Raw genomic sequence first — 27814 nt, 5'->3', positions numbered from 1 at the left:
TGGTTTTACCTTATGAACATTATGGTTATGTTATATGACTTCACTCTTTAAAAAGGTACTTTATTTTGATATCACAAAACAGGGTTTTGTTTTTTTTTTAAACAAATGTTTTTTTTTGTTTTTTTTTCTGCTGTTGTTGTGTTTTCTGTTTTTTGTTTTGATCTGTTTTGGTTTGGTTTGGTTTATTGAGACAGAGTCTCTCTGTGTTAGCCTTGGCTGTCTTGGACTCACTTTGTAGACCAGGCTGGCCTCAAACTCACAGTGATCTGCCTGACTCTGCCCCCTGAGTGCTGGGATTAAAGCTGTGTGCCACCATACCCAGCTTTAACAAATGTTTTAATAAGGTATTCTATAGTTACTGATTGTATTAATTTTATTTAAAAGCAAACAAGCTCTGTTTTGTCATGGTTTATCAATGATGACTAAATTTATGACCAAAAAAAAATCTAAAACACATATCAGGGGACAAAACAATCTGATCTATATTTTAAAACGACATACAATGGTCTCTTCCAACTAAATTCTGTATAAATAAAAAGAAAACACTCTATCAGTCGGTCAGGATGAAAAATTCCTGAGGCATAAATAAATAAATAAATAAATAAATAAATAAATAAATGAATAAATGATACTAATTCATAAATTCTATTCAACCTCCCAAAGACAGACTTAAAGATATATATGTTTAACCTCCTTCTTTTACTACCAATATTTTAAAAAAATAACAATTTTAAAACTAAAACAATACATAAAATTGTTGTGTTCTCTAGTGATATGCCATGTAAAGTCAAAGCGAGTCCAGGACAGCCAAGGGTAACACAGAGACCCTGTCTCAAAAAACCCACATATGTATGTAATGTCTAAAGATCTAAAAACATGTTTTAAGGTTGGTAAAGATTACTCAAGTCTAAAAGGTCTAAAAATGTATTTTAAATCATATAAAAATTTAACACTAACAATAAAGTTCCGATCAGCTGGTAAAGCACTGACCACTTATTATTTGGTCACAAACTCAAGACCTTCATTTCCCTTTGGTCGTCTTCTATAGATCCGAGCTTCTTGTTGCTGGGTCTCAAAGACGGGAGTCTAGCGCCTCTCTCTTTTACACACCTGGTAACGGCTCTTTCTAAAAGCTAGGTCCACCTGCCACAGACCAAATAAACTCCAGATAAGTATACCTGCTTCTAAAAGTAAAATGTTTTCCTGGTCTTGAGAGTCTTTACCTTCTCTAATTTACTAAAAAAATTGTAATTCTGTCCCTAGTCTATATTTGTCCCAACAGATTTTCACTTGGCGGACAAACTCAATCCAAGGATCACCTGAAGACTACAAGCTGCTAAGCTCTAAACTTTCTGAAAGCTGATGTTAACCGGTCCAGGCGATGTGATGGCTTCCTCTCATTCAGCTATATCATCAGATCAGATGCTTCTGATAAATGCCCCATTGCCCACCCTTTGACCTGCAGTTCAGTCTTACTTGGCCCCTGATTACAACATCCTAATGTCAGCTGGAAGACACTACAGAAGAGACGATGGTGCCCATTATCCCACCTAACAGGCTGGAATGCTATGTATGTCAAAACAAAACAAAACTCTCCAACAAAAAGAACAAATGGGCCCTTAGTCCTGTTTCTCTTGGTGAGATCAACTCTCCTGGACCCACTAGAAAATCTGAAGTTAGGATTTGATTCAGGTGCTACTTCAAAGGGAGGTATGAAGGGACCCAACCCCATGGACCCCAGAGATCCCAGGGATTCCAAACTCCCCAATGACCCCAGGGCTTGACAAAATAGCTCAGAGCAATTCCCCAGGCACCTCCAAAGGTCTGGGAGAGCATCCAACAGACAAACTGTATTGCAAGGTTCCCAACTTGGCAGAGAAACACCTGTGGCCTCAACTATGACCTTTGAGTTACTTTTGGTGGGCTCAGGCTCCTCTTCATCCACAGCCCTGCCAGGGATGGTCTCAGTTTTCACCTCGCTCAACACCATTCCAGTCCGCTGGCTCCCTGCAAACTTAGGCTTCTATGCACAGGAGGGAAGTAGAATTGCGTTAGGATCCAACAGATGAAGAGACCTTAGATTTTAGAGCCAAGTCTATCCAGAGAAGGCCTGTCTCATAAGACAAAAACAAGAGTGTAGGGATGAAGATGGAGCAGAGACTGAGGGAATAAAAAACCAATGACTGGGGCTGGAGAGATGGCTCAGAGGTCAAGAGCACTGTCTGTTCTTCCAAAGGTCCTGAGTTCAATTCTCAACAACCGCATGGTGACTCATGGCCGTCTATAATGAGATCTGGTGCCCCCTTCTGGCATGTGGGCCGAATACTGTATAAATAAAAAATAAATGTTTTTAAAAAAAAAACAAAAGAAAAGAAAAGAAAAAAAAAAAACCCAATGACTGACCCCAACTTGAGACCCATCCCCTGAGAGAGTGCCCACCCCTGTCACTATGAATGATACTCTGCTCTGCTTGCAGACGGGAGCCTTGCATACCTGTCTTCTCAGAGCCTTCATGCAGATGATGGGAACAGATGCGGAGACCCACAGCTGAGCAATGGGCCGAGCGTGGCCAGTGTGGAGGAAGAATTGGGGACAATATGGAGGGAGTTTGAGGGGTCAGGGAACCCACAGGACGACCTACAGAGGGAGCTAGCCTGGCCCACAGAGACTGAACCACTGCCTGAACCATGCACGGGGTGGACCTACGCCCTCTACCCAAGTGAAGCAGATGTGCAGCTTGGTCATCATGTGGGTCCCCTGACAATGGGAGTAGGCGCTGTCTGTGACTCTGCTGCCTGCCTTTGGATCCCTCTTTCCCAGCTGGGCTGCCTTGTCTGGCTTCAGTGGGGGAGGATGTGCTTAGTCCTGCTGTGACTTGGTGCACCGGGGCCATTGGTACCAATGGGATGCTTTCTATTCTGAGAGGACAGGGAGAGGAGGAGAGGAAGGGAGGAAAAGGGTGGGGCAAGGAGAGAGGGAGGGCACGGTGATCCAGAGGCAGAACTACAGAAGCCAAAGAGCAAGGCCAGTAAGTCCATGTGGAGCGTTCCCCAAAACTGCTCACTTGTATGGGTGAGGTCATTCGTCCCAGTCCATCAGAGAGCTGCTTTGCATTAGTCACCAGCAAGGCCCCTTGATAAGCAGTGTTCCCAGCGCCCCTGTCTCCTCAGTCCCCATGGCTAAGGTCTCTTCCCCACACCCCACGCAGCCCTTCTCCACTCCTGTTCTCTTGTCCCCTTTCCTCCTTTCACTCAGCGCTAGTGAGAGGCTTCCTCCTTTCTGCCTCATTTGGCTTCTGTGGAGGAAGAACGCTGGAGATAACACGCCATTGCCCCTCACTGAACCGTGTGACATCAAGTCCAGGGCTGTTGTCCTGGGTGCCCATCTCCACCCCTGATTCCATGAGGCAGGGTGAAGGCATTTTATAGATGGTCATTTTTTTATACTTACAACACAGTGTATTATTTCATGTTTTAAATCGAACCCTAAAATAATGCCATCTTGGCTGTGGGGTGGGGGCACATGCCTTTAATCCCAGCACTTGGAGGCAAAAGCAGGTGGATCTCTGAGTCCAAGACCAGCGTGGTCTATATAGAGTGAGTTCCAGGACACACACACACACATACACACACACACACACACACACACACACACACACCCTGTAACCAAAAAAGCCATTTTGTTCCCCAAAAGACTCAGGACACAAGTGTGTCTATGGTGGTCCTGCAGTGAGGACCGGTGGTCAAGACCCTCACATGGTGCATGGAGCAGATGTGGGGCTGGGACTCTATGTCTGCTCCCTTTTAATGGTTCTGATGGAAAATACTTCCGTTAGTAGCCCAAGTAAATGAGTAAAATACATCACATACTGGGCCTTACACGGACCCTTTCTCCAAATAATTTTATTGATTTTGGAAACTTTACATAATGCACCCTGATCACACTCACTTTCCAGTCCTCCCAGACCCACCTCTCCCCAGATAAGCACCCACCCCCCAAATAAAGGAAAAAAACAGAAAAGCTAATACCAAGTCCAATTTGTGTTGTTCTTAACCTCAATGGAGCATGGTCAAACCCTGGGGTGCCAGTCCCTTAAGGAAAACTGGGTCTAAGCCCCACCATCAGCACTCATAGTACAATATTTTCCTTTTTTCTTTTCATTTCTTTTTTGTTTCCTTTTATTTATTTATTTATTTATTTTTTTGAGACAAGGCTTCTCTGTGTAGCCTTGGCTGTCTTGAACTCATTTTATAAACCAGGCTGGCCTCGAACTCACAGTGATCGACTTTCCTCTGCCTCCAGAGTCTAGGACTACAGATGTCCACCACCAAACCTGGCTATTATCACAATTTTTTGTTTGTTTTTGTGGGGTTTTGTTTGGAGGAGGCTTTGGGGTTTAGTTTGTTTGTTTGGTTTCTTCTTGTTTCTGCTTAGGAGGGAATTTCTTTAAGTACAAAGAGAGATTCATACAAGCTGTCTTAAGGGAAGTTGATGGGAACTGGAGAGATGGCTCAGAGGTGAAGAGCACCAGCTGTTCTCCTAAAGGTCCTGAGTTCAATTCCCAGCAACCACTAGGTGGATCACAACCATTTATATCGGGATTGGGTGCCCTCTTCCAGTGGGCAGGTGTACATGCAGGTGAAACACTGTATACCTAATGAATAAATTTTAAAAAAGGAAAGCTCACGAGGCTGGGCAGTGGTGATGCACACCCTGTAATCCCAACACTTGGGAGGCAGACAGGTGAGACTCTATGAGGTTGAGGCATGTTTGGTCTTACAGAGAAAATTCAAGGAGAGCCATGGTTACATAAAAAAATTAAAAATAAAAATACTCCTCAGTGTTAGGAGGACATGGACTCCAAGTGTCCACCCTTCCTTGTAGACTGAGCATGGGTTACTGCGCAGGCTTCCTTCCGGACGGACCGGCTCCAGTGCTGGGTGGAAGGGACCTGTGCACTCTCTGATGCTGCGTTAGGTGATCTGGTCTCGCAAAGGTCTTGGAGCAGAGGTCACACTGGAAGGGCCGCAGCTCAGTGTGTACTATCCAGTGTCGGTTGAGCTCATCCGAGCGGTAGAATTTCGCAGTGCAACCGGGCTCCCTGCATACATAGGGTTTCTCTCCTGGACCGGATGGAAAGAGACGCTTGTTACACTGCAGGGAAGGTGGGGCGGGATCCTGACAGCATTTGGAGACAACATTAACCAAGATGGAGAGAGAAGAGAGTGAGGTATCAAAGGGAAGAGCTGGAGAGGAAGAAGAGCTGGAGAGAGGAGAGGAACACGATGAAGGAAAGGAAGAAAGAAAGCAGCAAAAGAGGAGGGAAGGAAGGGGTCAACAGGGAGGACAATGACAAAATCAGAGAGGAGGAGGAGGAGGTCCAAGAAGAGATGGTCCCCACAGAGGTAGAGTGAACAGTCTCTGAGCCTCACACATGCCAACAGTCCTGGGCCCTTGGGGCTCAGGTCGGAGGATTTCTTGAAATTGGGTGTCCAAATCCAGAAAGGTCACTAGGATGAGACCTCATCTCTCTGAGGGAGGGGTGACCCAGGAATCTCCTCAAGGGACCAAATTAATCCTTCAGTGATCACATCCTGCGGTACAAGGGACACCGCAGAACACTGTAATCTGCTCTGACACTGGCCTAGGACCTGGGTCATCAGTGAAGCCTCTTCATCCACCTTCAAACTTGCCACCCTCCCCAGGGTCTCCTGGGATCTCAGGGCCCAGCAATTCTCTGAAATTATCTCAAAGCTGTACAAAGGCAGCCTCTTCCTGCCCACCCCGCCAACAGACAGACCTTCACTCACCAGTGTGTGTGCGAAAATGGCCGAGGAGATGGGACGATTTTGAGCAAGCCCGGTCACAGCTCCTGTGAGAGCAGATGTAGCGGTTCCGTTTCTTCTGCAGCTGATGGGTCGGGGTGCTGAGGTTTCCATTCTCATCTGGGGGACTACCCGGAAGCGAAGGAGAGCTTGAAGAGCATTCTGGAGGTTGTCCCTGGGACAAACGGGAATATTGAGAGCGGAATAGTATATCATGAGGGGACATCTGTTGAAACACAGGGGACCTCCTCCTGCGTGCATTATAGGTCTGGCGACCACTGGGGTTTGCCATCTGCACGTCAGCAGTGGTCGGGTCACCATTGCGGTTTGCCATCTGCATCCCACTCAAGGTCGCATCACCATTGGGGGTTGCCATCTGCATGCCAGTGAAGGTCACATCACCATTACGTATTGCCATCTGCCTGCTGCTGAAAGCAGGGTCATTGTTTGGTGTTTCCATCTGAATGCCATGGAAGGTTTGGTCACCATTTAGGGCTGCCATATGTGTAGGATGGAAGGTTGCATCACCATTGGGAGTTGCCATCATCTGCCTGACAGAGAAGGCCTGATCACCATTGGAGGTTGCGGTCATTTTCATGCCACAGAAGGTTGGGTCACCATTGGGGGCTTCCATCATCTGGGTGCCACAGAAGTTCAGGTCACCATTGGGGGTTTCCATCATCTGGGTGTCACTGAAGGCCAGGTTACCATTGGAGGTTTCCATCATCTGGGTGCCACAGAAGGTCGGATCACCATAGTTGGTTGCCATCATCTGCATGCCATGTAAGGTCAGGTAACCGTTGGGGGTTCCCAGGATCTGCGGGCCTCCGAGCCTTGGGTAACCATTGTTGGTTGCCATCATCTGCGGGCTGTGGAAGGTCAGGTAACCGTTGGGGGTTCCCAGGATCTGTGGGCCTCCGAGCCTTGGGTAACCATTGTGGGTTGCCATCATCTGTGGGTCACTGTTGGGGGTTGAGGTCTGGCCTTCATAGAAGCCCATGTTACTATCTAGCAGTGACATTTGACCCCCATAGAGAGTCTGGTTACCATTATGGGATGTCATCTGGTTCCCATAGTAGGTGTTGTCATTACTGTCGGTTGTCATCTGACTTCTATAGTCCACTTGATTACCATTGCAGGGCATTGTGGGACCCTCATGGAAGGTCTGATCAACATTGGGGGTTGTCATTTGGCCACCATAGAGAGTTTGGTTGCCATAGAGGGATGCCATCTGACTCCCATAGAGAGTCTGGTTGAAGTCAGGTGGTATGGTCTGACCGGCAGATATGATCAGGTCCCCATTGGGATTTGTCATCTGGTTTCCATAGAAAGGCTGGCTACCACTGGAGAATGTCATGTGGCCCTCATCATAGGTCTGACCACCACTGAGAGTTTTCATCTTCGCTCTGTAGACAGTCTGGTCACTGTACTTTGTCACCTGATGTCTATAGATAGTCTGGTCACCACCGGCACTTCTCATCTGACTTCCACTGACATTTTGGTCACCGTAGGTTGTCACCTGATGTGTATAGATGGTCTGGTCACCACTGGCACTTCTCATCTGACTCCCACTGACATTCTGGTCACTATGGAGGGTCATCTTCTGATGCCAGTGGTAAGTCTGGTCAACCCTGGAGGCTGACTCACCCCAGGAAGTGTTTGGACTGCCCTCACATGAGGTTTTGTCATCACTGGAGCTCATCTCCTGGCCTTCTAGAGGTGTTGCTAGCTGATTACCAGAGGGGGTGTTTATCTGGATGCCTTCATTGGAGACTGTCACCTTGCTTTCCATGACTGTTGTCTTCTGGCAATCAGTGAGTAAGGCCTTGGTGCTATCATTGACACCTGTCACCGGAGAGCTTGCTGTAGATGTCACCTGATCTGCAGGCATAGCTTCTTGGTTTATAGGAACAGCCTCAGTTGGCTCTGCAAGGGATGTGTAATGGGGTCTCTCAGGATATGTTTTCAACTCATTACTAAAGATGCTGTGTTGGACAGAACATTCAGAGGTCACTGTGGGAAAGCAGGAAGCCATGGCTTTGGGATGACTAGGGATGGCTGTCCTTTACAGGGCCAGGGAGAGTGGCAAAGGCTTGAGGCCAAGCTGGATCTGGCAGCTGGTCCTTATATGGCAGAGATGGGGAAATTCAAGTTCTTTGGATGTTTGGGGATGGAGTAAAGCTCTTTTCTGGAACTAGATTTTGAGTTGTGAGAGCCTAAAAAGAAAAATTAAGAAGTCATTGAATGCTAGCTTAAATCCCAATCCTTTCCTTTCTTTTTTTTTTTTTTTTTTGGTTTTTTTTTTTTGGTTTTTCAATCCCCGGTTTCTCTGTTACACAGAGCCTTGGCTCTCCTGCACCCTCTTTGTAGACCACTCCTGCCTCTGCCTCCCTAGTGCTGGGATTAAAGGCGTGTGCCATCACACCTGACTAAATCCCAATCCTTACACCTCCCCATGCCTGCTGATGGCCCGCTAATCCCTCCCACAATCTCTTCTTACTGACTCACTCACTTCTGGGCCTCCACAGGCATTTCAGTAGAGACCCGACTAAAGGAATAAATCCACTTTTGAGGGACATAACATTTCTACAGTGGCCCCAGGTGTCATGGATAACAGTGTTTTCAAGAGAAAACAGCCACATGGAGAGCTACAAATGCATTGAAAGACTGGAAACCTGACAAAACAACTTGCTTCTTTAGTTACCACTTGGGGACCTATAAGGAAAGGGACTCAGAGATGGTGAAGAAGGAAACAAGATTAGAGCAGAGCTCATAGGAAAGTCAGCGGGAATAAACATTGCATGTTTGAAAAGATCAGCAAAACCCAGAATAGCTAAAACAATCTTATACAATAAAAGATGCTCAGGAGGAATCTCCGTCCCTGATCTCAAGCTGTACTATAGAGCAATGCTAATTAAAACAGCACGGTACTGGCACAGCAACAGGCTGGTTGATCAATGGCATAGAATTGAAGACCCAGATAAGAATCCACACACATATAGTCACCTGATTTTTGACAAAGAAGCCAAATCTATTCAATGGGAAAAGGATAGCATCTTCAACACATGGTGCTGGTCTAACTGGATTTCCACATGTAGAAAAATGCATTTAGACCCATACTTGTTACCATGCACAAAACTCAAGTCCAAGTGGATTAAAGACCTCAACATAAAACCAGAGACACTAAATCAGTTAGAAAAAAAAGTGTGGAAAAGCCTGGAAGACATTGGCACAGGAGACAACTTCCTGAACAGAACACCAACAGCCCAGGCCTTAAGGCTAAATATTTATAAATGGGACCTCATCAGGCTGAGAAGCTTCTGTAAGGCAGGAGACACTGTCAAAAGAACAAAGTGACAACCCACAGACTAGGAAATGATCTTCACCAACCCTGCATCTGACAAAGGTCTAATATCCAAACTTTGTAAAGAATTCAAGAAATTAAACCCCACCAAACCAAATAATCCACTTGAGAAATGGGGCTCAGAATTAAACAGAGAATTCTCAACAGAGGAATATCAAATACCTGAGAAACACTGAAAGAAATGTTCAACGTCCTTAGTCATCAGAGAAATGCAAGTCAAAACAACTCTGAGATTCCATCTTACACCCATCAGAATGGCTAAAATCAAAAATTCAAGTGACACCACATCCTGGCAAGGATGTGGAGAAAGAGGAACACTCCTCCATTGCTGGTGGGAATGCAGACAGTTTGGAAATCTGTCTGGCGCTATCTCAGTAAACTGGGTTTAAGACTTCCTCAAGACCCAGCTATTCCACTCCTTGGAATATACCCAGAAGATGCTCCAACATACAACAGGGACATATGCTCAACCATGTTCATAGCAGCCTTATTCATAATAGCCAGAACATGGAAACAGCCTAAGTGTCCCTCAGTAGAAGAATGGATCAAACAAGCAACTTCCAAAATTTGTGGACAAATGGATTGAACTAGAAGTGATCCTAATGAGTGAGCTAACCCAGAAGCAGAGAGACTCACATGGTATATACTCACTTATAACTGGACACTAGCCCAAGGGGCAGGTCTCATGAAAGTCTGCACCTACCAGGAAAGTGGAACAGAGGGGAGGACATCCTATTGGGACTCTAGGTGAGAAAAATGTAGGAGATAGGAAAATAGATGGGTCCAGAGGGTCCTAGTGGCCTACAAGAAGAGCACTATGATGGGCAGATTTGGGCCAGGGGTTCTAGATCTAAGGCACCAAGCAAGGACAATACATGCAGTCATCATCAAACCCCTACCCAGACCTAGCCAAGGGACAGAACACAGTTAAGTGGGGACTGGGGACTGACTTTCACAGGGACTCTAGTGCCCCATATTTGGCCATGGCCCCTTGATGGGGAGGCCCGATGGCACTCGGAGGAAGGATAGCTGACTACCAAGAAGAGACTTGATACCCTAGCATCATATTCAGGGGGAGGAGGTCCCCCTCAGTCACAGTCATAGGGAAGGGGAATGGGGTGAAAGCGGGAGGGAGGGAGGAATGGGAGGATGCATGGGATGGGATAGCAAATGAGATGTAATATGAGTTATCTTATTTTTCAATAAAAATGTGTTTAAATAAAAAAAGAAAAGATCAGCAAATTTGGTGAACTTATAGATAAATGAAAATGGAGGGAGGATCATGGCAGGATGGCTCAATGGGTAGGTGCTGTAGGCTGAACCTGAGACCCACATGGGGAAAGGACAGAACCTGTTCCTGTAGTTGTCCCGTATCCCTCACACTTGCACTGTGGCACATGCAGGCCACCGGTCACGGCAAGCCCCAACTCCAGAGCCTTGGGGATTTCTTGCGTGTTTGCTTGTTTTGTATCTTCAAGCATAGGGTTTCTCTGTGTACCCTTGCCTGTCCTGGAACTCTCTTTGTAGACCAGGCTAGCCTTGAACTCACAGAGATCCACCTGCCTCTGCCTCCCAGAGTGCTGGGGTCACAGTCATGTGTCACAGTGTCCAGCTGAACTTTCATATTAACATATATTCAAATTACAACAACGGTTTTATTATGACATTTTCACTCATGTTTATGATGGACTCCAATCAAATATTAAAAAACAAGCTGGGCGTTGTGGTGCACGCCTTTAATCCCAGCCCTTGGGAGGCAGAGGCTATGAGTTCGAGGCCAAGCCTGGTCTACAGAGCAAGTCCTGAACAGTCAAGGCTATACAGAGAAACTCTGTCTCTAAAAACAAAAAACAAACAGGCAAAAAATGTTTAAGTTGGGCATGGTGGCACACACCTGTAATCCCATCATTGGGGGGCAGATGCAGGGGAATCTCTCTTACTTCAAAGCCAGCCTGGTCTACAAAGCATGTTCAGGACAGCCAAGATAATACAGAGAAACCCTGGCTAGAAAAAATAAAAACGAACAAAAATTTGTTTTAATTTCCAGAAATGTAAATAAATAAATAACGAGCCAGGTCATGGTGGAGCATACCGTTAATTCCAACACTCAAGATGCAATGGAAGGATTCTCTGAATTTGAGACCAGCCTGGTCTCCAAAGCTAGGTCCAAAACAGACAAGGCCACAGAGATACCCTAACTTCATTAAATAGAAAACAAAACTGAGTAGAAATAGAAAAATAGAGTAAAAAATTAAATAAAAATAGAAAAAAACTAAAAATAAATTTTTTAAACAATAGTGTTTAAAAAGTAAATAGCTGTGGGTTGGGGATTTAGCTCAGTGGTAGAGAGCACGCCCAGCAAGCACAAGGCACTAGGTTCTCTAAAAAAAAAATAAGTAAATAAATAACTAATAAATAAATAAATAGCTGGATGGTGGTGATGCCTACCTTTAGTCCTAGCACTCAGGGGACAGAGGCAGGGAGATCTATGTGAGTTCGAGACCAGCCTGGACTGCAAAGTGTGTTCTAGGGACAGCTGGGGCTACATTGTGAACCTCTCTTGAAAAACCAAAACAACAACAACAACAACAACAACAACAACAATAAAGATGTTGGGGAGAGCAGCTCAGGGTAGAGCACGGCTCACATAGAGGACACACTATGTACACTGTACACTCCAGCACCTCAAACACGGCTGGGAGGCTGCGGGTGGGGACACAGCACATGGGCACAGCCCTTCCCTCCCTGGAAACCTGGATTCAATCTCCAGCACACACAGGAGAGGCCAAGAACCCCAACCATGTCCCTGAAGAGATACATACGAATGGATGAGCTATAGAGAAAGGACTACACAGAAAAACCCTCTCTTGAAGAAAAAAAAAAACCGCCAAAAATCAAATCAAAACAAACACAAACAAAACACCACCATGTATATTCCAAAGCAATAGACCTTTAGGGCGCGGGGCAAGATGGTGCACGCCTTAAATCCCAGCACTAGCGAGGCAGAGGCAGGTAGATTGCTGTGAGTTCAAGGCCAGCCTGGTCTACAAAGTGAGTCCAGGACAGCCAAGGCTACACAGAGAAATCTTGTCTCGAAAAACCAAATAGATAAAGAAATAAAATAGACCCTTAGGGGATGAGAGAGATGGCTCAGCTGTTAGGAGCAGAGCACTTGGTTCTTTCTCTTCCAGAGGACCTGGTCCTAATACTCGTATTTTGCGTGTAGGACGGGGAGGGGGCTCATAAAAAAGTCAAGCTCTGATAGAAGGGCACGGTGCCACATGCCTGTAATCCCAGCGCTCCGGGACACAGAGGCAGGCGAACCACTGTGAATACCAGGCTAGCCTGGTCTCTATAGTGAGTTCCAGGACAGCCAGGGGTACCTCACAAAAACAACAACAAAAGCCAAATATTTTGTTTTACTTTATTCTATATTTTGAGACATGTGACCCGGCTCCAGAGTGCTGCGATTAAAGGCGTGTGGCTACACACCTGGCTTTATTATTTTAAAATTCTTTTATTATTTTGAGACGGGCTCTGGCTGGCCTGAAACTCCCGTATGTCGACCTGGCTGGCCTAGAAAGCGCACATCCGTCTGCCTCTGTCTCAAGTGCTGCGACTTGTATTGTGCGCCCCAAACTCTAATCCTGGCATCTGACTCACTCATCAGCCCTGGCTTTCAACACACCCTTGTAGCCTGCTTGAGGGTCGAACTACGACCACACCTCGGAAAGGCAGCGGTGAGGAGGCATACCAAGGTCTCCTCACGGGTTGCGTTCCTCTGGTGGAAGGCACGCCCTGGCGCTCAGCAAATGGGCCCCTACGTTATAGAACCTCTTCAGATACTTGGGCCTTACTGCACCCCATTAGGCCGACGCTCCCCATCCCTTCCCAAACTTGCTAGCATTAACTTCGAGCCCAGGCTGGTAACCCTCCCCAATGAGATTCGACCCATAGACTCACAGAAGCAGACCCAGAAAGTAGACTCCTGGAGCGTGACCACCAGCTGAGATGATCGAAGTGGACTTCGAGAAACCCACAAGCAGAACAAGCGCTGGCCTTGCATTTTATGGTGCCTTGTTGACCACGCCCATTGGGGAGGAGCCTCCTGCAGCGAATGTCCACCTAGCAAGGGGCTGGGACCACGGGATTATTGGATTTTCTAGCAAGGGGCTGGGACCACGGGATTATTGGATTTTCTAGCAAGGGGCTTTAAGGGTGTGAACACGGAAATACTGGATTATCTATCAAGGCGCCTTAGGTTTTCAACCTGAGGGTCGCGACCTACGTGGGGATTGAATGATCTTTCACCGTTTTCTCATATCAGATATACGACATATCAGATGTTTAAATTACAGTTCATAACATTAGCAAGGATTACAGTTATGAAGTCACAACCAAAATAATCTTATGGTTTGGGATCAGGACAACATGAGAGATTGTATTAAAGGGTTGCCTCATAGTCGGGTGGGTAGCACACAAATATAATCCTAGCGCTGGGGGAGGCAGAAGCAGGTGGACTTTTTCAAATTGAGACCAGCCTGGTCTACAAAGCGAGTCCAGGACAGCCAAGGCTACACAGAGAAACCCTGTTTCGAAAAAACAAAAAGAAATACAATAAAACGCCGGGCGTTTTTTGTGGAGGCCTTTAAACCCAGCACTCGGGAGGCAGAGGCAGATGGATTGCTGTGAGTTCCAGGCCAGGCTAGTCAACAAAGCAAGTCTAGGACAGCCAAGGCTACATAGAGAAACCCTGTCATGAAAAGCAAAAACAAAAAACAAAAACTAACAAACAAACCCCTGGTATTAGGAAGACTGAGAACCACTCCCCTGAGTTCTGTTCCCACAATTTCACTGGGTGCAGCTGTGTGGTGGCCTGTCCCATCAGTCTCTTGTGGGTTTTATCATGGTCATCTGGCCATGTGAAAATTCAGAATGACAGCCCCAAAGAATGACCTATTGAGTCTGCATTTGAAGGAAATGACTGTGCTCTCATGGGTTGAATCTTTCATAAATAGCTGGATTTCTAGCTTTGTATCAGCTACTGAAATATGGACATGCCAACTTGTTGATAGTGGGAAAATATAATCGAAAGTGATTTCTGGTCGGAAACACTGAGAATTCTGTCAGGTCACTTCAGTGATAATGCAGATTCTTGGTTGTTTGTAAATAGATTTGCTTTTGTTTTGTTGTTGGTTGGTTTGTTTGGATGGTTACATGCCCCCCCACCACCTCATCTCCCTCCACCCGGAGAGTTTCTTTTTTGGAGTCCTTACTGCCCTGGAACTTAGCTCCGTAGAAGAGTCTGGCCTCAAACTCAAGAGATTCACCTGCCTGTGTTCCCGGCCCCACCACCACCCCACAATAAAATTATCTAAACCTCAGTTAGTCCTGTCTCTTGTGTAGGTCAAACCCTCTCTTTCCTTACCTGTCTGGTTTGTTCTAGGCAGGGCTGAGGGGCAAATGTTTCCAACTGCTACTATAGACTGTCTGCTTCTCCCTCACTGCGGCCAGGTTGTCCTCAGATATTTAGTTGTCTGTAAGGTTCATAAATATTTAAAAGTATTTTAGCTTCTCTTCCTCCTCTTCCCCCCCCTCCCCTTCATCTACCTCCTCCTCCCCCTCAGCCTGGTTTTTCAAGACAAGGTTTCTTGGGGTAGCCTTGGCTGTCCTGGACTCACGTTCTACACCAGGCTGGCCTAAAACCCCCAGAGATCTGCCTGCCTCTGCCTCCTCGAGCGCTGGGTTTACAGGCGTGTCCCCGCCACCGAGCTCTGCATCTGTTTTAGCTTCTTTCCTATAATGCTTCATATAATCTTCAGGGCTGGAGAGACCGCTGCCGTAGCTAAAAGCACTGGCTACTTGTTATGAGGACCCGGACTGGATCCCAGAGCCCACATAGTGAGTGCTTTATCCCTCCCTAACCCCAATCCCAGGGTACCCAACACCCTCCTTTGCCCTCTCTCATGCACAGACATGGTGGCAAAACACCTATAAATATAAAATTTATATTAATCAAACTCATGCAGTTGATTTCTGATTTTGCAGTAGAGAGTTTAACCCTTTTAGCTTAAAATTATTTATTATAAAGAAGCAACGTATTTCTACCATTTGCTACTTTTGCTGTGTGTCTCTGGCTTCTCTTTCCACATTCCTCTTTCCTTTTGTGTTCACTTGGCTTTTGGTGATGAAAGAGTGTAATCCCATGTATCTATCTGAAACACACACACGCACTATATACTTTCTCTGTTTATTTGTATAAATATTCTCCTTGGGCAATTACACTTGACATTTAGTGTTGTAGCATCTCCAGTGCCACTCCCTATCAGTGTTTGGTTTTGTAGATACTACAAAATTGCACTTTAATGCATTGTGTGTACAAAATCATGGGTTTCTCATCTTTGATGAGCAAGAGACTGATTGCAGGGGTCTTGGTTACAGATCAGAACTTGAAAAACGCTGGCTTGCTCCATCCCCCTCTCCTTCCTCCTCCTTCCTGGGTTTTGGGAGTTACACTCAGTGATGCTCCAGCTTCCTAAGGAGCTAGCCCACCACTGGGTGGCACCCTCAGCCCTCGGGCTGTGCTTAGTTGATAGTGTTTACTATCTAGGATGAGTCAAAGGTTACTGTTTGTAGCTCTTGTGATTGCTTTGTTGGAACTGTTCACAGTGGCAGCTTTGGAGCTCAGATTTTATCCTTGCCCAGGGTGGGTTCCTTTCCTTCAGCCTTTGCAGGTCTATATAAATCTGCTTCCAACTTTGTAGTTTCTTACTTAATTGTATTGTGTAGTGGTCTTTCTTTATTCTGAGTAATTTTGTTTCTATTTTACAAGTCATCAGTCTATTGTAAAGGGGGGGAGGGCATGAGAATTATGTACATGGTGAAATAGTTTTTCCACACATGGTTTCTCTGTGTAGCTTTGGCTGTCCTGAAACTCACTCTGTAGACCAGGCTGGCTTCACAGAGATACCTCTGCCTCCACCTCGCAAGTGCTTGGATTAAAGATGTGTGCCACCATCCAGTGCTGGGCTCTGAAAATAACCTCTATGTGCTGCATTGAACCCTTTCCCCAAGTCCTGTTCTCAGAGCCTCGTCCCCAGCATTTAAGTAGATAACTGTATTGGGAGATGAGTTCTTTACTGAAGTTACCACTTAGTTTTCTAATTTTTCATTTTTGACTGACCCCAGGCACGGCCATCACTCTGGATGCAGAGGCAGACAGATCTCTGTGAGTTCGAGGCCAGCCTGGGCTACAAAAAAAAAAAAATAAATAAAAAAATAAAAAATAAAACAAACAAAAAAACAGCTGGGCGTGGTGGTGCACACCTTTAGTCCCAGCACTCAGGAGACAGAGCCAAGCGGATCACTGTGAATTCAAGGCCAGCCTGGTCTACAAAGAAAGTCCAGGACAGCGAAGAGAAACCCTGTCTCGAAAACCCACCCTGACCACCGCCGCTACCGTCGTCACCACCACCACCACCACCAACAACAACAACAACATTGAGAGACAGAGACAGAGACAGAGACAGAGACAGAGACAGACAGGAGAGAAAATCCAGCCTTGTTAACCCTGCCAATGACTGCTGGGGCCATCTCCTTGACCCGTTAGTTACACTTGTAAACAAGCCACATTCTCTTGAGGCATCTCCTTAATGTGTTTGGTGGCGGCGTCTGAAGAAATGGCAATATAAGCAAGCACCTTTCAGTTTCCGCTTTCTGTGGACAACGGGGAGAGACGAGTTAAGTACCAAACACAAGTCCTCAACTTGAGCAGGAATATCCGAGACGACGTGCTGTCTCGTTGAGTGTTTCTGTTGAACGTGAATGTCACCCCCCTTTCTGAGAGTAGATCTTTCCTATCCGAACCCCTCCCCGGCGGGAGGAGGGACGCTCGCTATTTAGAAAGATAAGATTCAAACAGAAAAGAGTGAGCCAATTGTCCACAGACCTAAGGCTGGCCCTGGAAGTGGGAGTTTGGAAGGAGCGCCACCTCGTGGTCGGATCCGGGAATACAATAAATTTCTCGGTCTGAAAATCTTGGCATACCCTCAACAAAACCTAGTGGAAAATCTACTTGTGGGCACTCTTGGCGTGTGTGTGTGGGGGGGGCATATTAAGCGAAGGAGCCGTCTGGGTTTGATATAATGCCATTAGCAATTACTTTCATGCACACAGGCCCCAGGTCTTGAGTGTATGATGCCTGGAAACGTAGTATGCCAGTTGCTGGTTTCTCTAGATTTTTCTCTAGCTGGTATAGAGAAAGAAATAAGTTGCCCTGATGTCCAGACTGTCAAGGACTGCTTTCCGTCTTCCTTCTCTCACAGAAGCACTGGCACTGCGGGATTTGTTTTCTGATTGGTATCAGCTGGAAAACCAACAGTTGCTCTGTTTTCATGCTAAGGCATGAGCTTTATCTAAAACTACGCACTGGTTCTGGACTCGTGGAGTTTCCTGTAAGAAAAGAGAAAGATTCAGAGAGCAGGAGACGATTTTAAAAAAACAAAAAAGGAGACAGCATTTATAATAGCAGAAGTCTTTGTCTGTGATCTTTGGGAAAAAACGCCCCTAGCTAGGTAGGATGCCTCGGCTACAGGAAAACGTTTTCTGGTCAAATGTTTCCGAAAGTCTCCAGAAGTTCTAGGAAGTTTAGAGGAGCCCGTTTGAGCTGTGAGCTGTGGGCCCAAGGCTCAAGACCTTGAAGTTTTGCTGCAGTGTGGGTGGGCAGGGCTCGGGACCTTTTGCTAGCTCCGAAGGTTTAGAGAGCTCAGTCTCTGAGTTGTGGCACATGAAATGTATGCTTGTCCTCTATTAATGGATCACAAAAAAAGCATTCTGTGCCTGGGAATGTAGGGCAGTTAGGGGCACACTTAACCTCGGAGGTGGAGGGCTTAGGCGTTCAAGGTCATCCCGGAAACATAGCTCAAAGACAGTTTAGGCTACGTGAGACTTTGTCTCAAAAGGAGGAAGGGAAAAAAAAAAGCTTGCTTTCTTTACTTGGAGAAAATAAATTTAAGCAACGTGCACCAAGCTTTGTTGTTAGGTCTCAGGCGAGCAGAGACTATTAGGATGGTTTGAATGAGAAGACGTCTCTAAGGGCACCGGCACTGGAACTCCTGGCCCCCCGATGGTGGTGCTGTTTTGGGGTCTTGTAACCTTACTGGAAGAAGTATGTCGTTTGGGGCCCTGCCTACTTCCGGTTCGCTCTACCTCAGACTTCTGGTTGAAGATACGACCTCCTCTCCGTGTTTCCCTCTCAGGCCACTGTGCCTACGTGCTGCCCTACCGCCCCAGCACGAGGACGCCATAAGACCAAACAAACTCCTCCTTGGCCTTCAAGCTTGGCAGCAAACGCTCTTAATCCCCCACCCCCACCCCTCGCAAGCCATCTCGCTGGCCCCTACCTGAAGTTCTTATTGGCTTCCCGGGAGTACGGGCTACAGTAATTGGAACAATTTTAGAGTAGTCATTCCACTAATAGTTTTCAAAAACTTGTTGGAAGGCCCCTGCTGTTGGAGGTTGCAGTCCTCCCAGTCAGGACAGCCATTCTGAGCTCTGCCTTAGGTGCAGGACTCCCTCTCCCCAGCAGGGCCTCTGGCTCTCTGCCTGACTCCATTTGGAGAGAGTCTTTAGACATAGGTGCCCCCTAACCACATTTGATGTCTGGCCCTTAACACAGCTCCCTGCTTGCTCTCCCCTCCCTGCGCCTATGGGATAATTAGGTGCTGTGTTCCCTTTCATATGATAGGAGCGTGCTGCCAAATACAAAACAAGCCTCCTTAGAGGGCCTGGTTTCGGTCAATTACGTGCACCTATGCTGGGAGCCCCCCACCCGCACTCCTCGTTGTGCTTACGGCCTGCCCCGCCCTGCCCTGCGTCTCATCTTCTGCCCCTCTTGCCTCTGCGGGCTGGTGGCCAACACCCCCTCCCCCCGCCCCCAGGGAAGAGGAGAACCACACAGTTTGATCCTTTGGTTTGTTCCGATCGGAGTGGTGGGGTACAAAGCAGAAGGTTTGAGGACCCAGGAAGGACCTGGCGCTCACCCGGGCTCTCTGTCATAGACATCTTTTAGATATTCCTTTTCCTTTTTCAAGTGTGGTGAGCTTTTGATTGGTTTTGTGTTTCTGTTCATTTGACACAAACTGGGATCATCTGGAAAGAGCGAGTGTCAGCTGAGGAATTGCAGCCATGGGAGCGGCCAGCGGGCAAGTGTGTGGAGCATCTTCTTGATCAACGTGGGAGGGCCTAGCCTACCTTAGGCAGTGCCACCTCCAGGCGGGAGGGCCCCCACTTCCCACAGTGGTCAGTTACGGCTGGGATGTGTGAGCCAAATAAAACCTTTTCCTTCTCAAGTTGTTTCTGGCCAGTGTCTTATCAAAGCTGTAGAAAGTGAATTAGAACACCTTGCACACCTGGGGGCTAAGGCCTGTCCCAGCTGACAGCGGTAGCATCTATCCCGTCCGGTTCATTTTTAGATCCAGTCTACTCTGGAACGCAGCTCAGCCTAAGATATAGTTCAAACAAACCCCAAGGGCTCAGAATACAAACCCGTGGGCTTGGGATCTGGAAGCCAAATTCATCCATGGCTTTAGTCATTTAATGGGTGTCCTGCTTGGCTGTGGGGCAGGAAGACCAAAGATCCACTGGAAACTGCTGCAGTTCTGCTGTGGACCCCACGTCCGGCAGCCATCTGCAAAGTAAAAAAACAAACAAACAAACATATAGACAAATTACATTTAACACCTGAACACAGAAAAATATGGGATTGGGCAGGGGAACCAGGGCAGACACAGAAAGACTCCTGTTCGTGATAATGTCTGGAAAACATTTGCAGATGGAAAGTCAGCGTCAGTGGTGGGTATCATAGGCATGAGAAGCAGGGACAACAGTGCATTATAATTATATGTATATATATATTTTGCAACAGTGTTTCTCAAGCTAGGCGGTGGTGGTACACACCTTTAATTCCCAGCACTCAGGAGGCAGAGGCATGCGGATCTCTGTGAGTTTGAAGCCAATCTGGTCTACAAAGAGAGTCCAACAGCCAGGACAACAAGGGAAACCCTGTCTCAAAAAAAAATAAAAAAACCCCAAAAAACAAAGAAACAAAAAACCCGAAAACCCAACCAACCAACCAACCAACAAACCAAGCAACAACAATGATGATGACAACAAAACAGAAACAGGGGTTCTCCGTGTAGCATTGGCTGTCCTAGACTCACTTTGTAGACCAGGTCTGCGCTCCCACTCACACCCCCCCCTTTTTTTAAGACCGGATTTTGCTCAGTCATCCAGGAGAGCGTCATTCTTTTGAGCTCAAGCAATGTTCCTATCTCAGCTTTCTGGAAGTCTGTACAGAGTTGCTCTCTGCTTTACAGTTTAGCATCCACGTGGGTTGCACATGACCTGGGTATCTCATAGATTTGTTTCTTTGAGGGCAAGTGCCCCCCAAAAACCAGAATAAGGATCACGCCCCTTGCACCCCCAGAGTTACACGTGCTTGTGAGCTTCCTGATGTGTGTGCTAGGGACAGAGCCCGGCCCTGTGGACAGCAGGAAGTAGTCTTAACCTCTGAGCATCTCTCCGGGGCTGTTTTGGTTTTTTTTTTTTTTTTTTTGTACTCTCCTGGAGTCCGGGTGCAGCTTCCTAAAGCACAGACAAGTCTGGGCCCCCAAAGGACACTAGTGACAGGGTAAAGGAAGCCCTGCCTGGAAGTTTCAAATGGCTGTTCTTGTACAGCCATGGCTGTACTGAGTTAAAGTTAGTGTCAGTACCAAACGGCAACATCCCAGAGCAAGTGCCCTAAAGCCTCCATACGTAATTCGCCTTTGCTAGTCAAATAAGAAATGACTGGGTGTCCCTGAGTGGTTAGTGGCATACACCTTTATTCCTAGCACTGGGAGGCAGAGGCAGGGGGGTCTCCTGAGTTCCAGGCCCACCTGGTCTACAGTGCTTGTCCTAGAACAGTTAGTGCTACACAAAGAAATCGTGGGGGAGGAAGAAGAGGAGGAAGTGGAAGAAAGGAAGGAAAGAAGGAAGAAAGGAAGGAAGGAAAAAGAAAGAACTGGGTACCAGCCAGGTGTAGTGGCGTACGCCTTTACTCCCAGCACACGGGAGGCAGAGGCAGGTGGATCTCTGTGAGTTTGAGGCCAGCTTGGTCTACATAGTGAGTTCCAGGACAGCTGAGGCTACATAGTGAGACCCCGTCTTGAAAACAAAGAAAGCACCATCAACAACACCCTTCCCCCTAAAGAGAGAGAGAAGGGGGCGGCGACGGCTGGGTAGAGGACTTCCCTGCACTAGATGAAGTCCTGTGCTCAACCTCTAGCCATGCAAAAAGGGAAAAAGGGTATTACTTTATGCCGCTATGTTTTCTTCCACCTGCCTCTATTGATTTAAAAGAAGAGAAGGCCACCTTTAATCCCAGCACTCAGGAGGCAGAGGCAGGCAGATCTCTGAATTTGAGGCCAGCCTGGTCTACAGAGTGAGTTTCAGGACAGTCAGAGCTACATAGAGAAACTCTGTTTCAAACAAAACAAAACAAAACAAAACAATAGATACATGGGGGGGGGGGGAAGAGTGATAGGGAGAGAGAGATAGCTCAGCAGTCAAGAGTGCTTCCAGCTCTTGCAAGAGAGCCAGGTTCTGTTCCCAGCCCCCACCTGAAACTCCAGCTCCCAGGGACTGTGAGCTCTCTTTGCTGCCTCTAAGATCCCCTGCACACATTCAGAACACACAAACTCATGCAGGCACATGCACAAACATATAAAAATAACTCATCTTTTAAAAAAGATAACAGAGGGAGGGGCGGGAGAGGTGGCACAGCGATTTAAGAGCAAGTGTTGCTTCTGCAGAGGGCCCAGGCAGGTTTGATGTTCAACGCCCATAGGGCAGCTTACAACACCTGTAAGTCCAGTTTCAGGGCAGCTGACACCCTCTTCTTTCTTCGAGGCACGGTTTCTCTGTGTAGCCTTGGCTGTCCTGGACTCACTTTGTAGACCAGGCTGGCCTTGAACTCACAGCGATCCACCTACCTCTGCCTCCCAAGTGCTGAGATTAAAAGTGTGCACCACTACCACCCGGCTCACACCCTCTTCTAAGTCTCCTTGAGCAACAGGCACTTAAACAGTGCACAGACATATGTGCAAACAGAACACCCACGTTACACGAATAGAGTAACGGAACAGAAAGGGTGGCTTCTTAGAGGGCCTGTGGGATAGTAAGACGTATGTGTCTGGTTTTTTCTTGAGTTTCTTTGTCCCTAGATTCAGAAATTCTCCAGACCATAGAATCTATGAGTGATAGGAGTATCAGGGACAAATTTCATTATTTTAAAAAAGCTTCTTAAGCTGGGTGGTGGTGCCTGCATGCCTTTAATCCTGGCACTGGGAGGCTGGGGCAGGCAGATCTCTGTAAGTTTGAGGCCATCCTGGTCTATACAGCAAGTTCCATCCAGGACAGCTAGGGGTATACAGAGAAACCCTGCGTCAAAATGAACAAACAAACAAATAAACAGGCTTCTTTTCATTGAGCTGTTTATGTCTCCTTCCTTCCTTCCTTCCTTCCTTCCTTCCTTCCTTCCTTCCTTCCAGAGAGTGCCCTATATATAGCCCAGGCTGGCCTTGAACTCACTATAATTCTGAAGCTGTCTTTCGATTCCCGAGCCCCCCTGCCTCTGCCTCCCGAGTGCCGGGCCTACAGACCTGCTACTCCTGCCCTTTGTATCATTTATAACCACCCAATAAGCAGAGGAGAAGTGTTTCCCTGAGTTTTATGAGCCATTTAAACACGTTATTAAACCCAAGGAGGGAACTGTGGGGACCCTTGATTAGATTTGGTTGGTGGCAAGTGCAGAGGATGCTCTGAAGTGGGCAGTCTGCCCGGACTGAGCCCTGGTAGTTCATATCAGAACTGGGTTGCAGGGTACCCAGTTAGTGTTCGGAAAACTAGAGAATTGGCTGTTTGAATAAAAAGCCTACACATCGGTGTCTGAGGTATTGTGAGTAAAAACAGAGCCCGTTGGGAACTGTCCTGTGTTGGGGCTTGGATCCCATAAAACTGCCACGTAACAATTTACCCTTCTCACGGGAAGCATACGGAATTAACAGACTGTGACAACGGGCTCTTATTTTTTTTTCCACAATATTTTAACTTTTATCTGTTAAGAGGCTTCCAAGACCAAAGAGAGCAAGTCCAGGAAAGTAATTTATATAAAATTTTATTTGATCTGACACTTGATCTTTAAAATCCAATGGCTTCAAATGAGAAGATGTATAAGGGAAGCCATACAATTTTATTATGGAAAATTGCAAACATATCGGACCTGGAGGGAAGGGAACGCTAAGTCTCCTGACCCTGTCACAGGTTCAACAGCTGGTCAGCATTCTGTTGCTCTGACTTACGTGCTCTCTCCCTACCACCACACTTTACAGTTTTACTAGAGAGTTTTGTTTTGTGGGTTTTTTTGTTTTTGTTTTTGTTGTTTGGTTTTTTTGTTTTTTGAGACAGGGTTTTTCTGTGAAGCCTTGACTGTCCTGGACTCTCTTTGTAGACCAGGCTGGCCTTGAACTCACAGTGATCCTCCTGCCTCTGCCTCCTGAGTGCTGGGATTAAAGGCGTGCACCACCACGCCCAGCTTTTTGTTTTGTTTTTGAGACAGGGTCTCACTGTATACCTCTGGATATCCTGGACCTTGCTATGTAGATCAGGCTGGTCTTGAATTCATAAAGATCCACCTGCCTCTGAACCTGTGATTAAAGGCGCTTTTGCTAGAGCCGGGTGTGGTGGTGCACGCCTTTAATCCCAGCACTTGGAAGGCAGAGGCAGGCGGATCACTGTGAAGTCAAGGCCAGCCTGGTCTGCAAAGGGAGTCCAGGACAGCCAGGGCTGTTACACAGAGAAACTCTGTTTTGAAAAACAACAGCCGGGCGTGGTGGTGCACGCCTTTAATCTCAGCACTCAGGAGGCAGAGGTGGGCGGATCGCTGTGAGTTCGAGGCCAGCCTGGTCTACAAAGTGAGTCCAGGACAGCCCAGGCTAACACAGAGAGACCCTGTCTCGAAAGAGACCCTGTCTCGAAAAACAAAAAAAAAAAAAAGAAAAGAAAAGAAAAAAGAAAAACAACAAAAGTAAAAAAAAAAACCCACCACAAAACAAAAAAACAAATAAAGGTGTGTGCTATCACATCTGGAAAAACTGTGTACCTATTTATGGAGTATGTGATGTCTTATACCTGTGTACTTTTATAATGTTTAAATTATCTTAGACATCCACTTCCTCACATGTTTTTTCATTTCTTTTTCAGACTGATGGGTTCATCTTTGGTTTTGTTTTTTGTTTTTCAAGACAGGGTTTCTCTCGTAGTCCTGGCTGCCCTGGATTTGCTTTGTACACCAGGCAACTCACACAGATCCACCTGGCTCTGCCTCCCAAGTGCCAGGATTAAAGACATGCACCACCACACCTAGCAAGTTCATATTTCTATTGAACACACTAACAATATAGATTTGGTAATGAAAAACAAAACCAAACTCTATACCATCAGCAGATTCCGTGGGCTCTTCCTTTTTGCCTCTGTTTCTCATCTGGGCAGCAGTGGGCTAGGGCACGGCTGTCCGGTTTCATGACTGCAGCCCATGGCACAGGTCCACCAGTGCCCACGCTACCAATGAGGCTTCCAATGTTGACGTTGGCCAGGGCTTTGCAAACAAGCAGGCCAAAGGCTCACCGCTGACACCAGCTGCTCTAATGAGGGCACTGGCCTTGTCCTCTGCGAGGGCCACCCCACCACTGCTTAGGATGAGGGTTCAGTATATGCAGGCAAACAAGGAGATACAGTTGCTGGGAGGGCTTCCCCATGCCAACACAGCTTGAGTGTCCTCAGAAGAACTGAACACTGCGGTGGCGTTTTTCCAGGAAAAGCCATTTGTCATCCCGTTATAGAGGGAAATATATTCAGAACCGTTATTTATTTTTGCAAGTCAGGCAGTGTGATGCACACCTTTAATCCCAGCGCTGGGGAGGCAGAGTAGGTGGGTCTCTGAGAGGCCAACCTGGTTTACAGAGCAAGTTCCAGGACAGTCAGGGCTACACAGAGAAACTCTGTCTTGAAAAAAACTAATAAAGCCAGGCATGTTGGCACACGCCTTTAATCCCAGAACTCGGGAGGCAGAGGCAGGAGGATGGATGTAAGTTCAAGGCTAGCCTGGTCTACAAACAGAGTCCAGGACAGTTAGAGCTGTTACACAGAAAAACCCTATCTTGGAAAAAAGAAAGAAAGACCTAATAAAATAAAATAAAAAAGAAAGAAAGCTTACCTTCAGTCTGAGGATAGGGGCAGTGTAAGCAGCTTTGGCTAGCTCTTGGTAATTGTCTTAACAAGGAAGAAGAAATAGCAGGGGGGGGGCGGGAGGTGTAGCTCAGTTGGTAGAGTGCTCGCCTAGAGTGCATGAAGCTTGGGGTTCTTCGCCAAGCCTTGTGTAACACCTCCTCCATGGTGGTGTCATCCCTTCCTCACAGAGCAAGTGGGAGGCCAGTTTAGTCTACAGAAGACCCTGCCTCAGAGAAGAGAAAGACCCATGTGATCCATCCAAGTCACAGAGATCCACCTGCCTCTACCTCCCAGAGTGCTAGGAGTACAGGCGTGTGCCACCATGGCTGGCCAAAATTAGGCTTTTGATTGGCAGTGCTTACCTGGTTTCCATTGGACCTGAGAGGTAGATTTCCTTTAGCTTACAAGAATCCCTTTTTATTTTTTTTATTTTTTTCCGAGACAGGGTTTCCTTTGTGTAGCCTTGGCTGTTCTGAAGAATGTTTTTAAGGCTGTAAAGGGAGGTAAATTTTAGAGAACTTAGCATCATCATTGTTGGAAATCTGTGGTGGAATACACGTATTAGATGTGTACACATTGTAGGAAAAGGCAGTAGACATAGCAGAGGTTTGGGGAAAAAAAAACTTGGTTCAAAAACATGAATACTCTTTAAGGTGAGCTTAGGAGAGGCAGGAGCCTATCAGAACTTTCTGACATCTGTGGAACAGTAATGTGGGGAGGACAGACATCTCCTGTAGAGCAGAAGGGCAAAGGCTCCCTTGAGCTTGACATTTGCCATCAGTGCACACCATGAAGAGGGGCGTCTTCCCTCCTTTTATAAGATTGGAGGTTTATAATTGTAGCACAATGAGAGACATTCCAAGCCAAAGACAGACCAAAGGAAATTTAAAGTCTTGAGTTTGGAATTATGGTAGAGGATTGTGTAGTGGAATGTCTTACCATCATGAGATTAGAAATTAGCGCTCCATTGGTCAGTGTTAACACTCTGAGTGGTCTCAGGGTGGCAGTAGCTTAGCAACAGGAGGAAGGAAAACATCCTTTTAGACATTTTACCTTCATAACTTGCAGTTACCAACTGAAAACACTTTCTTAGACCTTCTAGCATTCAGAAAACATCTTTTGGTAAGCGTTGAGACATAGGTGAAATTGCTGTGAGCAGTCACTGCCCTTTAGCGAAAAGATGGTCCTAGGGTTGTATCAGAGACCTGTCTTGCACGTCTGGTAACCAGGTAGACTGTATCTAGACCGGACAGTTAAAGTTTGGTCTCCTGCATATGAAGAGGGCTGGGAAGGTATCTGAAGCCTCTCATGATAGAAGTTGTCAATGAGACTGAGTAACCCGGATATGAGGTTAAAATAGACCTGCAGTGTTACCTTGGGCCCGGTGAGGTTGCAGATTCTAGGAGCCACCTGTACTCTGTCAGATCGAAGAACTGAAGGCTGGAAGTGTCCACATCTCTTGTGCTGGCTGAGACTCTAGTGGCTGGGCACAGAGGGCAAGCCCGGGTGCATTTTGACATCCAGAGGTTAATCTGCTGACAGGCAGGGTACAGTATTAGTTAGCTGTGGGACCAGTGTCCCCTTCTGGGTCCAGCAGCTGTGGGACCAGTGTCCTCTTTTTTGCTGTATCTGAAACAGCTCCCTGGCAGAGCTGACTCAGGCTGGGCCCTGTTGGGAGGGGGCATGGCAGACCTCTGATTGCTTGTCTCAGGACAGCACCTAAGGCCTGGAGCATAGTTTCCTGCTGTAGCTGAGCCTGTTGGGAAGGCTTCTCTCAGCCTTTAAAGACCTTAAAAATTATTTTACCAGTTCCTATATGGGGAGAACCAGCCTCAGCTCGTTCGTTAAGACGGCAGAGTCCGCAGTCTATTTTAAGAATATTTACATAGAAAAACTTTGTTCATAGTTTACCTTAATCATCAAAGACTAACACTTCAGGTTTTATTTTTGTTAATTTGGAGTCTTGAAATTCATAAACACACCCACAAAAGAGGGCAGAACCATTTTTGGTATAATTAATGATATCATATTTAGAAAATAAAGTTGAGCGTGTTTTAAGGCAGTGACTTTTAGGCTTTGAGAATAAAGGTAGGGCATAACAATAAGTTTTACCATTTGTAAACAAATGAATGTTAATACACAGAGAGTTATTCCAGAGCAGAGGACAAGGGAGCTTGCAGGTGCCCTGAGGGAGAAATAGCATTCATCTTGTTAATTGAATAAGTAACATTTTGAACCAGGGCACAATAAAACGAGCCTTGTTGGTTTCTTTATCTAAAAGGAGATAAACAGAGAGTTA

The 27814-nt window shown here is 46.6% G+C and overlaps 1 protein-coding gene across 3 annotated transcripts; it reads right to left on the bottom strand.

Annotated features, from left to right (window-relative positions):
- Window positions 1-4203: 4203 nt before the first annotated feature.
- On the bottom strand, window positions 4204-22230 carry LOC311600008 (uncharacterized protein). Of its 3 annotated transcripts, none has more exons than XM_084786217.1 (5): window positions 22091-22230; window positions 19230-19876; window positions 17351-17640; window positions 5811-8041; window positions 4204-5123 (listed from the first exon to the last, which is right to left on the bottom strand). In XM_084786217.1, the coding sequence occupies exons 4-5, from the start codon at window positions 7858-7860 to the stop codon at window positions 4897-4899; spliced, it is 2277 nt and encodes a 758-aa protein (XP_084642343.1). In that variant the 5' UTR covers window positions 7861-8041; window positions 17351-17640; window positions 19230-19876; window positions 22091-22230; the 3' UTR covers window positions 4204-4896. The 3 variants fall into 3 exon arrangements, with proteins under 3 accessions (XP_084642343.1, XP_084642345.1, XP_084642344.1); XM_084786219.1 differs by having other exon boundaries at window positions 19735-19876; XM_084786218.1 differs by lacking the exons at window positions 17351-17640; window positions 19230-19876; window positions 22091-22230 and adding an exon at window positions 13153-13253.
- Between the last annotated feature and the right edge of the window lie 5584 nt (window positions 22231-27814).

Source organism: Acomys minous, assembly GCF_964271855.1.
Source record: "Acomys minous genome assembly, chromosome: 6".
NCBI classification, from domain to species: Eukaryota; Metazoa; Chordata; class Mammalia; order Rodentia; family Muridae; genus Acomys; species Acomys minous.
This window is presented reverse-complemented; position numbering and strand designations above follow the sequence as displayed.

Bases quoted from the DNA above. Each gene is read 5' to 3' on its own strand.
- LOC311600008 (XM_084786217.1), bottom strand. From the start codon at position 7,860: ATGGCTTCCTGCTTTCCCACAGTGACCTCTGAATGTTCTGTCCAACAC. The intron at 5,124-5,810 runs GTGAGTGAAGGT...CATCCGGTCCAG, and splicing joins CCATTTTCGCACACACACTG to GAGAGAAACCCTATGTATGC.